Raw genomic sequence first — 12,752 nt, 5'->3', positions numbered from 1 at the left:
ATTTTACACAGACACTAGGTACAGTAGGATAAGAAAGTATAATGTTATGGTGGGTAAACAAATATAAAACAAATGCAGAATGTTACGCATTTCATTACAATTTTCTGATCTCCGCTTTATGATTTTTTACACTTCAGAAGATCCAAATGTGAAGTAGAAAATTGTAACTGAACGCATTGAAATACTACATGCAAACATTTCAGGTAATCATAATTCAAATGGAATTGTAGGGAATTGTTACAGAGCAAGTGTGTGAAAGCAAAACTGATTATTTCCCCCCAATTTCCTTTGCTAACGCAGATGCACATTACAGACTATAATAGTGTTACATATCCACCTTCAAATACTCCTTTGGTTTATTTCTGACACACAAACACACATCACAGAGAATATTAAACAGCGCTGCTATTCTCTTAGACTCTGGCATAAGTTAAGATAAAGTGAGTTAATTAAAGCTCAGTCCAGTCTACATGCAGGTAAGGATTTATGTTGCTGATTCAAACCAGGACACCAAGTAGAGATGAACTTCCACTAAGTACGTCATAGCATCCCTGCACTGACGGTGGTTGTGTTTGCAAACATGCAATCAGTCAGCACTAATGGCTGCCGAACAGCACTCTAATCTTTAATCAACCGGCTAATTAGAAAACATCATGCAAATGGTTTGCCAATTACACTCTAATTTCTGTATGATTGGACAATAAGAGTAAAATGAATGGCAAAGGGCAAAGAAGCCACCATAATGTAGAGGGGTTGGAGGTCACTGAGCAGATTGGGAAAAACTGTTATTGGGCAGACTTGCAGCGGGGATAAGAGCGGCTGAATTCTGGGGGCAAAGCCAGCCGTTTCCGAGCTTCTCTCATTACACACTATGAGACTTTCTTAAAACACATCAGAACACTTGGCCGAATTGAGTTTTGGTGTGTAAATTACACATATTCGAAAAAGAAATCGATTTACCTAATACACTCCTTTGCTAAGTGGCATGGATATAAAATAATCTAAATAAAATTTAAAAACCCTGTGTTTGGGACATCAAAAAGTATAAACATTCACACATTGTCAAGATCAGTCTCACACCGATACTGTAGATTTCAGAGATGGGGGACTTGAGTCATATGACTTGACTCGAGTCAGACTTAAGTCGCAAATTTGAGACTTGCTTGACAATTATTAAAAAAAGACTCGACTTGACTTTGACTTGACATTCATGACTTGGGACTTGACTCGGACTTGAGTTAAATGATTCAAAGATGGGGGACTCGACTTGACTCGAGTCAGATTTGAGACTTGCTTGACATATATATATATATATATATATATATATATATATATATATATATATATATATATATATATATATATATATATATATATATAAAAAGACTCGAGTTTACTTTGACTTGACATTCATGACTTGAGGCTTACTTGTGACTTGCACACGTGTGACTTACTCCCACCTCCGGGAGATTCTATACCTAAGAACTGCTGCTGTAATCATAAGCATAATCTTGTGCTCTTTTCAGGTTTGCGATTCATACTATGCTCATACTGAACATCCTTTCAGTTGAATAATGTTTGCCTTTACTTTTGCTCCACCTGCGTCCAGTTATGATTTATAATACTATTATTCTGTAGCTTTCTTCTTCATGTACATGATTTCTCTGGCTTATACATTACGGATATAAAGCTATATTTATATTACTGTAAAGCTGCTTTGTTATAAAGTGTGTTAAGGTACCAAACATGGAAAAACTCCCTGAAATGATATGAAGAAGAAACCTTGAGTGGAACCAGATTCAGAAGGAAACCCATCCTCATTTGTGTGCCACTGAAGAGTAAAACATGTCCTTTCTACAACAGTGTGCAGTCGAGTGGAATTGTGCAACCAAGAGCTCCTGAGGAATTAATAGTACAGCGTAATTTCCATTCAGTCCATTCTGACTTAACACTAATTCATTCCTGACAAAGTCTTCAAATGTTCACTGATGAAGACCTGAACACAAAGCTGACTTGCGGTAATCTTTAGAATTATAGTGATGGACTTATAGTTCTGATTGTTTGACTGACAACCTTTCCATAATGATATCGTATTTAACATCATACAATCTTGCTTTTATTCTACTCTTCAGAATATACACATAATAGTTTTTTAATTTATTTCATTTTTGTCATGGATTAGGGTTTAAAAACTGTGATTTAGCCCTGCATTGATATGACTAAAGATCATTTTGTTTAGACACAGTATTTGACCTGTGAGAGTATCAGCACAGAGCAATTTAGCAAAACTCACCCCGCATCCTAGGCCACCTTTCAGTTCGCACTGCACCCTCCTGCGTTCATCCTCGACAAAGAGACCCGCCCCGCAGCCTGGAGCAGGGCAAAGAACTCCCCCCATCTGCAGCAAACACTCCTCCGCCGCATAGCGCTGGTACCGCTCATACTGAGAGAGAGAGAGAGAGAGAGAGAGAGAGAGAGAGAGAGAGAGAGAGAGAGAGAGAGACAGCTCAAAGATGGTGTATAGGGACACACAGCATAGCTCAGAGACAAAAGAGATGAGGAGATATATGGAGAGAATGAGCACTATAATGAACAACCCACACATTTGCCACAGCATGGTAATCTAAAGCCAACAAAAGACAATCTTTCTTAATGGAGCTCAGAATCTCTGCTTTGCTTTGCACACACAGCTAAAAATCACTAAAGAAAAACTCCCTTTTTTTCTCATGGTTGAGATTTGATGAAAAAGCCTGTGAGGCAGATGTGGCCATGGGTTTGAGAGATGGAGAGATAGTAACAGAAAGCAGTAGAGGGAGAGAGTGAGAAGGACTTACTGATTGGCATGAAAGAAAAGCAGAGGAGCCTATTAAGAAGCTGTCAGATAGAACAAGCTGTCAATATTGTCCTCCAAGAGACAGCAAGTGTGTGTGTGTGTGTGTGTGTGTGTGTGTGTGTGTGTGTGTGTGTGTGTGTGTGTGTGTGTGTGTGTGTGTGTGTGTGTGTGTGTGTGTGTGTGTGTGTTTAGAGCTTAGTTTTTGCAACCCACCTGCTCATCTCCCAGTATCCGGAAATGATGCAGTTCTTTAATGAGAGATTCTGAACATCCAGCTAGAGGAAGAGAAAAAAGAGTAAGAAGAACCACAAAATCTAAGAGACTGATGTTATACTGATACTAAAAGTAATACCAAGACCAGTAATACTTAAATACCACATTATATCACTAGACTAACCTCTCTCAGACACACACACACACACACACACACACACACACACACACACAAATACACACACACACACACACCACCATTCATTTTTAGCACCTGCAGAAAGAACTCTTAAGTGATTCTCCAAGCTGCGCTTAAAATTTGCGACCACTTTTCTACACCGACTGTATCTCTTAGGACTAATGTGACTAAGACTTGTGCAAAGTACTTTATATTCATTCTGATAACCGGTTTGATTATCATTACTGAAAGCTTTTTAGTGTATTTCTCTACACTGAAAAAAAATCATCTCAGCAAGTGAAAATATCTCAAATAGACTCAAATCTAACTAGCATTTGCTATTACAGGATTAAAAGCTAAATAGGAATATTTAGTCTTTCTAGTCATGTTTTATTTTCTAATCATTTTATGCTTGAAATAATCTTTTTTTCACAATCAGATCATTTTCTCATGATAAGTATTTATTTCTAGAAAGTATCAAAATGTGCTGCAGATAAAATAAGAAAAGGTGAAGTATGAAGAGAGTAAAACTGTCTAGAAATAGGCTTTAAATGTTTTATATATGATTAACTTTAATCGTAAAAAAATAAAAATTAATCCGGTTAAATTCAAGACATTTTCCTTAGTCAAGATTTTTTGCCAAGGGTTTGTACCAATTCTGTAAAGAACACCTCAGACCGAGGACCTTTGGCATGTTCAGCGGGAAGTAAGATAAAAAGGTAGAACGTAAAAGTGCAGTAATTCAGATCACTCTCTGCTACAATCTGCTGCTAACTGTCCTTGACAGCATCTTTACCTGGACTTTTCTCAACTAAAAACCGTATACAGGTCGGTGCTGTTCTGTATATTATTGTATTGTATTGTACGTCTAGCCCTGCTTTACACTGTCTGCACATATTTGCACACAAACTATACAGTGAGCTGCAAAAGTATTCACCCCCTTGGTGTTTGCCCTATTTTTTAATTGGGGGGTTTGTACCATTTGATTTACACATCATGCTTATGACTTTAAAGAAGTAAGTTTTTTTTTTTTCATAACAAGGGGTGATTGCTTTTGCAACCCAATGTAAATGGCTGAAATGATAGTAAAAGCCTCAGTACTTGACTTAATATTCTCAATGCAAATTAAAGTAAATAACTTGCAATAAATGTGGCAAGCTGGTGACTCAGTAAGATCAGCAGGTCTTCTTCTGTGATGCTCTTCCAGACTTGCACTGTGACTTATTGGTTATTTTGTGAGGTTTCTCCCTTCAGTCTTCTCTTCAGAAGGTGAAATACTGCTCAGTTGGTTTAAGGTCTGCCGATTGATTTGGCCGATCTAAAACCTTCCGATTTCTTCCCCTGATGAAGTCCTTTGTTGTGTTGGCAGGATGTTTTGGCTCTTTGTCTTGCTGTATGATGAAGTTCATCCCGATAAGATTGTATTTTTCTGTACATTTTTGTTAGACAGGATGCGACTATAGAATAGACTTCTGCATTAATTCTGCTTCTAACATCACAAGTTCCCTCAACAGTAAAGATTATTGAGCCTGTTCCAGAAGCAGCCATGCAAGTTCAAGCCATGTTCTGGATCACAAGCAGATTCTTTCTTTCTACGCTTCTGTAGCTCATCTCTGTATTTCTTTGTAAATTCCTTTCTGGCCTTCGAATTTTTACTCCAGTGAAGTGGTTTGTATTTTGTGGTACGGCCTCTACAGTATATTTCTGATGGCAAAGTCTTGTCTGAATGGTGAATGGTACACCGGTATTTTCTTCCTTTTCAATGTAATTATTGTATTATGTTTGCCCAATGCCCATGTAAAAGCTCTAATTGATCATCTCTCTTTTCTCAGCTTCAATATCCTTCGCTTTCCTCCTGTACACAGCTCTCTGGTCTAGTCTTCATGTTGATTTATCCTTTTAACGACAAATGCAGTCTATACAGGCAAAACTCAGGGTTCAGACCAAGAAGCGATGCTCAAAGCTATTAATTGTTAAAACAACCAATCCAACAAGACACGTGTTAATGGAAGTTACTGTATATGTTCCAATATTTTTTTAACTATTACATTACAAATGGGTTGATTCCCAACAAATAGTGCTATGTTCTAAGTTGTTTAACACAAGTATACAAACCAAGGATACAGCAGACATTTGTAGTTCCTGGCCTGGCAGTTCCATGACTATATTGCTATTGAAGGTCAATTTAATTATGGTTACTTATTACTGTGTGTTTTGTGAACAGTGATTATCATTGAGGAAAAAAACTACTCAGATCTGTGTATGAGCTCCATGACTCCAGGGCTGATATCACATAGCTTCTGCATTGAGAGCAGCTGCTGACCAGGCAGCCTTTCTACTGTGTGCCTTTGAGCAGGAAGATGCTGAGCTGAAGCACACAATTATAACTATTCTCTTGATGCTTAATCTGTGAAACTGAAACAGAACTGGATGTAAGTTTCTTTTTGTATGTTCATTCATCCTTAGAAAGAAATGATGATCGTTTTTTTTTTTTCCCTGTGGGTGTGAAATAACTCCTTTGCGTGTCTGCATGTGCGTGCATGAAGTGTATATGAAGTGTGTATGAAGTGTCACAGCCGTTTTTTTTTCTTTGTCTGTATCCTTACTTTATATAGATACATTTTTAAGCTCTAGTAAATGTCCAGATTGAATACATCCATACTATCATATTACTATCAGTATAAGAATGCGTACAATTTCATAGAGTGAAAAACATCTCGGCTGCTCGTGCCTATACAAATGTTTAATGTCATATTTATATATGTACATTATGGACCCTAGGTATGATTGGTTATTTGTTTGTATTTATATTGCCCATAAAACTTTAGACTGTAGTGCTGCACTTCTCAGTTACAGGTGGATGCTGTAAAATAAAGAATAAGGCACTTGTGTTCCTATAACCCTTCAGAGACAGAGACGTCTCCAGCTAGCGTTTAAAGCCACGGGTCATTTTGTCTGAATACTGATGTGCACAATTTTGGGTTTCACTCGTCACTACACGTGCATCCCATTGTGAGTACTGTAGTCAGAACACACACGTGCACACACACACACACACACACACACACAGACACACACACACACACACACACACACACCACAGCTGAGTTGAAAGTGAGTGTTAAAGCTCAGGGGACAGAGGGTGCTTCCTCCAGCCTCCTGATAATAGAGGTGAAACCTTCATCCCTCTCTGTGGTACATCAACACTTCCACACACTCTTAAATATCATAACTAAAACTACACAAGCACACCACCTGCTCAGGGGCAGAGTGGCTACATCTTCACATCCTATGTGCTAATTTATCTGGTGCGACCACCTGCCTTCAAATTCTTCCTGACAGCAGTGTCCACTCACTGTGTGTGTGCTTGCAGCTGCATGCGAGTTTATGGAGGATAGGAAAGGTGACACCAGCAGAACCCAGAATACACTTGAGGCCTGTAAGCTTTGGAATGCTAATGTTGCTAATCTTCCTCTAGGGTTGCTCACGCAAACACGACTCACTTTTCTTATGCAAATAGCGGCAGCGTGCACTAATCAGGGTTGGACGCGCCTGGGGACTTAGCCACTGCCAGCAAATATTACACAAGATGAGGGGAGAAAAGACTCACATTTGTCTAAAAGTAATTAAAGAAGTAGTCCACAGAGATGGCATGATGTTGCCATGGCAATGAAAGGCTAGCAGAATCACCCAAAAAAAAGTTGGGGAGGAAAAACGAATTAAGAGAAGGAGAGAGACCTACACAGAGGTGGAAAGAGAGAGAAGAACAGATAGTAAGAGATAGACATGAAGACACAAAGAAACAATGCAAAACAAAGATAAAAAAAAAGAAAGAAAAAAGTAGAAAGGTACATGTTTGCTGAAAGAAAGAGAGATGCAGATAGCAAGAGATCAGAGACTGAAAGAGACAACGTGAGACATAAAAAATCCACAGAAAAATTGGAAAACAAAACTAAAGAAGGGAGAAGAGAAACTGGGGGAAAAAAAACAAGAGAAACCCGAGAGAAAATTTGAGTGACAGATAAAAAGAGACGACTGTGCAGAAACATAGCAGTCAAAACGAGACAGACAGGGTAGAGTGAGATATAAGCAGAGATTGAAGAGTTGACAGAGAAAATGACAGCAAGTCAGAAACAGATAAAAAAAAAGGTGAACTGCGAGACAGACAGACAGACAGACAGACAGACAGACAGACAGACAGACAGACAAGAGAGATGGGAAGAGAGAACATGAAGCTACCTGCCAAGTGCAGCTGGCTTAACTAAACACTACACGAGGAACGATCACTAAAAGCAATCAGCTCAATGAATTAACTCACTCGATTTCATTCTCTAATGAAAGTTGTTAAAGCACACTGCAGCCACAAGAATATCGATCCCCCACTACTGCCCCTGCATGCTTATGGGACACACAATGAGGCCTAATAAGCCCTCAGACCATGAGACTACTCCACTGACAGCCCAGAGGTTACCGCAGGACCTTAACAAAGTGATTAACAGCCATTAGGAGTAACAGGGAGGCGAGCGAGAGAAAACATTCACAGGAGAGAAATGATGTATGTCATAGGGCTTAAAAAGTCCACACAAATTGCTTTGTTGGTCCTCAAAAAACATGACTGACATCTCTACTCATAACATTTAAAAAAAAAAGGCCATCTGGAGGTGTGAACTACATAATGGTGATTTGCATAATCTAAATGGAAGGTCCAGAAATTCAACACAAGTACCCGCATAAGTGGACACTCAGCATGAAGAACTTTCCTCTATGTATATTTTTTGAACATGACTCACAAAGTCTGAATCTAAAACTTCAAAACAGCGCAGTGCAGGTAATTTGGTAATTTCTCACTATAGTTTGATGACACATTTCTAGGATTTTAGGAGTAGGGATGTATGCTGTGGTCAGAATCTGAGTGTGATCGGTCCTGGTGTCCCTGCAGCGTCGGCCTGCGCATCACCAACATTCATGGGGAACACTACACAACTCATCTCTCATTAAAAAAATATATAAATAAAATAAATAATAATAACAATAATAATAATAATAATAATAATAATAATAATAATAATAATAATAATAATAATGTGCAGCAGTGTCACATCTTCAGATGTCCAGGCCAAGGTGGCTTTCTGCTGCTCTAATAATTTCATCATCAGCTAAAACAAGCGCAGGTTATTTTACTTTCTACCTTCTGCATGACCGAGTACGAGTAATGTTCAGATTCAAATGGAATCGCAAGCACAGTTCCAGAGCTCACACCACCTTCTACAGGTAGTCTCAGGTTCACTGGTGCACTTCCCGCTTCACGTGACACTTTTCACATTAACACTTTTTCATGTGAAGCCATGCTCTGTTTGAGACTGAACTGTTAGTGTGAAAGCCTTCATAGAAAATATATCCTCATATTAAAAAGTATGTCTTTAGTCTATCTCCATATGCAATGGCAAATAAAGATCTATCTATCTATCTATCTATCTATCTATCTATCTATCTATCTATCTATCTATCTATCTATCTATCTATCTATTTATCGAGATTCTGGACAATTTGATCTCTGTAGGCTTTGTTTTAATTCAATTTAATTTAACAATTCACATTATCTTAAAGCAGCATTATAGAAGCAAAGAAACAGAATAAAAAAAATGCTTAAAATGAAGTTACTATTTAGATCTAATATTTATCCCTAATGAGCAAGCCGGAAGTGACGGTGGCAAGAAAAAATTCCCCGAGATGAAATGAGGAAGAAACCATGAGAGGAACCAGACTCAGAAGGGAACCCATCCTCATTCGGGTGACACTGGACAGGAAATAATGTAAATGTAAATAATGCCCTTTTGATAAGGGTGGACACGGAGTCAGTGAAAGGAAAAGAAATCGCATGCTGTGGATGTAGGAAAAATCTGAGAGACAGAAAACAAGATGCAATGGTCATGATGGAGCACACAGGGAAAGAGCAGCCAGGAGTTAACTCGATCCAAGCTAATGAGTCAGCACCATGCAAAGAAATCTCAGTAGACACCCTTTACAGAGTCTCATAATTAACATCTAAATAAATCAAAAAGAAAGCTCAGGTTACTAAAAAAAGCTTGTGAACATGAGCATGTGTGTGTGATGCACTGTGATGGACTGGTATCCCATCCAGTATGAACTCCTGAAATACCCTCGGGATCCACCGCAGCCCTCTCTAGAGCAGTTACATGAAATTAATGACTGACAAGTAAAATATCTGAAATAAAGTAAAAAAGAAAGAAAAATACTTAGATTACAAAACGATTCATGTCCAATTTGTGATGTTTTTTTTTTTTTACTGTAAGCAACACAGTATAAGACAGAAGAGTACAGTTATGTGATTTACTACAATATTAATATTCTCTCATCACATCACACTGCCCTGCTTTTACAGGACCAAGGAAGAAGTCAAAAATAAATAAATAAAAAGAAGAAGATGAAAAAGACAGCAGAGTTGATTCATCCGTAGTAACATGCCAAGAGGATCTGCCATCTGCCACGGCAAGCTAAGACAAAATGTCCGCCAAGTTGCGCTAGTAAACAGCAGTACTCCTATGACAAAGTGCTCCTGCCTCACTGATCACGATCTGTTCAACAGCCTCCTCCAGTTCCACCATCACAATGCTTTGCTGTGGGTCTTTAGGAAAAGTTACCTGTTATGGATTAACTTGCACTTCAAAGCTGTAGTAGTGTGTGACACACAGACACACACACACACACACACACACACACACACACACACACACACACACGCAGATAGATAGACACATACATGCATGAAATGACAAACTGAGATTAAATAACAAACACATAAAGGCAGGAAGGCAGACAGACAGACAGATAAACAGACAGACAGACACACACACACTATAAATACTGCGGACAGAACAAATTGACACAAAAAGAAACGAAATAAATATACACAGACAAGTAGACAGACAGACAGACACACACACACATGCGCACACAGACACGGACACACACACATACACAGAGAGTGAGAAACTGAACATAATGAAGTGCGTGGCTTGATTGTGCTCATTTAGCTGCTTCTTTCACTAAATTACCAGGCACAGCTTTGCTGGCAGGGAGGACGTGGGATGTATAGTGCCTCCTGCTGGCTGGCCCAGCTGTTTGAGTAATGTTTATGAAATGGGTTCGGAAATGAAAGCAGCAGGTCTACCACGCATCAAAATCTAATTCAACCCGGGAGGGGGCCTGTGCTGCAACTCCCCTACAGGAGTTTCTGGTCATATAGCATTTTATGAAATCTCATATCCCAAGTGAAATAGCACTTCATGAAGTATCCAGTGCAATGGAGGAAATAAATGTAGACTTGCTGCAAACTACTGCTTTGAAGTTATATCCTGCTTTTAAAATACCGTAATCAGTTTATTAGCCAAAGCCGGGAAGCTGTGAGCCAGTTTGCTTGGCAGCGAGTCTGAGGTCATGGTGAAAAGTATATTCACTCCTGACTCTTCATTCTACTGTCAGATATCCCACATATCGGTGTAGTTAGGACTGCTGTGGTATCTTGTTGGGGAGATGTGCAGAGGAGGCAGACAAGATAGCTTCTCGTTTGGGAACATGAATTGTAGCTTTGAGCAGCTGTGCACTGTGCAGAATCCTTTCACATTTCCCCCCCCAAAAACTGAATAGTTGAAGATTGAAAAAAAAAAAAAAACAATGCTGGATCCTTCCAATCTTCAACTCACCTCAGACTCGCGTTCTTTGCTGGGATGGAACTTGACATTATCTTCACTGCTTGCATGTGCACTCTGAGATGCTTTTCAACTCACCAAGGTTGTAAAGAGTGTTTATGTGATTTACTGACCCTGACTTCCTGTCAGGTCAAACTATTCTGACCACACTCTTTAACAAGGCATTTTCAATCTCACTGGATTTCTTTATTTTTTCCACCATTCTGTGTAAACACACAGCTCTGTGTGTGTGAAATCCCAGAAAATCAACAGATTCTGAAATGCTCATACCAGCCTGTCTGGCACTAATTCGGTGACCATTCTTCAGTCACAATGGAGAGCACATTTTTTCCACACTGAAGGCTGAAGTGAAAATTAACTGAAGTTCATGACCGGCTGAATGGAGGTGTTCCTGTTAATGTGGTCATTGAATGTACACGCCATTTGACAATTTCCATAAACAAAATATACACACACACACACACACACACACACACACACACACACACACACACACACACACACACACACACACACACACACACACACCATAGTTAGTAGTGCCAGTGAGTAGCTTATTGTGGGCTTTGCACTAGACCCACACTGGCACTGCCAAACTGTCAGAGGTTCATAATCCAGTCTCTATTATCATCTGCCGATCGCCTCATAACTTTTGATAGTCCTGACACAGAGGCCAAAATTGTTAATGTACTGTAGTAGGGTTCGAACCTGCCATAACAGCTCTGACAAGGCTTTGTCGGCCCCCCCATACCCGTCTCTCCCACCTTTTTGGAATTTTAAAGAGATTCGGTTATGCCCCGCTCTGTTCCCATCACATTATCCTTCTAAATCAAGGCCTGATTGTGCTGTGTTGTTTTTTTTCTGCCAAGACAATGTGCCTGAATTAGCATTTGAAAGCCCAATCAAAAAGTACTTAAAGAATGTGCAATTATGTAGACAATCAATACCCTCAGCCTCCCTTGGCAGCACCCATGACATTTCCAATAAAGTGTATGAATAAAAAATGAAAGGCTTGCCATCCTTCTTTCCCTTGTTCTCTCATCAAACTGTTTCCCAGGGCTGTTTAATAATTCCCCAAAAATCAAGCTATAACAGAGAGATGCTGGAGTGCGAGGCCTTCCAGGCCTTCCAAAAACAAGCCTTCCAACCTCCTTGAAATGATGTTCGACTACTTTGTACATGAATGTGATTTTACTTTTAACCTGGGAAATATAAGGTATAAAATCTGTTGGGGTTTTTTTTTTTTGTGATAGAATGTAAAATTATCCTTCAAACAGCTTTATCAAAAGACATGCTAACATCCTGAAGGCTTAACAGCTGTGATAAGCACGGCAGGTGTTTACCTGTTGATAAAAGTCTAGCCTAGTTCGATGTGTATCTGCTTTCGAAAGGGTAACTGACCTTAACTGCTGTTCATTTGTGATACCGACGAGGAGGACCACGGTTAAACATATGGCAGCATCACCTCAGGCTGCTGACGCCGGATCAAACTCTCTTATTATATTAATGATAATAGAGTGTAAAATATGCATATTTTTAATGACGGGAAACTGATATAGGTAGAGGCTTCTGTTTGGCAGAGAGAGAGAGAGAGAGAGAGAGAGAGAGAGAGAGAGAGAGAGAGAGAGAGAGAGAGAGAGAGAGAGAGAGAGATTGAGATTTGGGCTAGTTAATAATCCCCAATACAGCGAGGGCTTATTTAAAGAGCCCCAGATGTGTGAAAGCCTGATTAAAATCTCAGGTGCAGCAAAAAAGAAACCTTCACCGCTTACAGACGGAGAGAATGTCTAGATAAAAA

The 12,752-nt window shown here is 39.3% G+C and overlaps 1 protein-coding gene across 8 annotated transcripts in view; it reads right to left on the bottom strand.

Moving 5' to 3' along the window:
• Positions 1–12,752, bottom strand: part of prkn (parkin RBR E3 ubiquitin protein ligase) — a 103,547-nt gene that overhangs the window by 12,416 nt on the left and 78,379 nt on the right. For all 8 annotated transcript variants that reach the window (XR_007140388.1, XR_007140389.1, XM_027150100.2 and 5 more), the window contains 2 exons: positions 3,047–3,108; positions 2,294–2,443 (listed from right to left, as the gene is read on the bottom strand). Coding sequence is in view for 6 of the 8 variants with exons in the window: in XM_027150100.2 (XP_027005901.1) it covers positions 2,294–2,443; positions 3,047–3,108 (212 nt within the window). In the remaining 2 variants the exon portion in view is untranslated. The remainder of the gene's footprint in view (positions 1–2,293; positions 2,444–3,046; positions 3,109–12,752) is intronic.

This window comes from Tachysurus fulvidraco, chromosome 4, assembly GCF_022655615.1.
Source record: "Tachysurus fulvidraco isolate hzauxx_2018 chromosome 4, HZAU_PFXX_2.0, whole genome shotgun sequence".
NCBI lineage: Eukaryota > Metazoa > Chordata > Actinopteri > Siluriformes > Bagridae > Tachysurus > Tachysurus fulvidraco.
The sequence above is the reverse complement of the archived record's forward strand: the minus strand, read 5'-3'. Positions and strand labels throughout refer to the sequence as shown.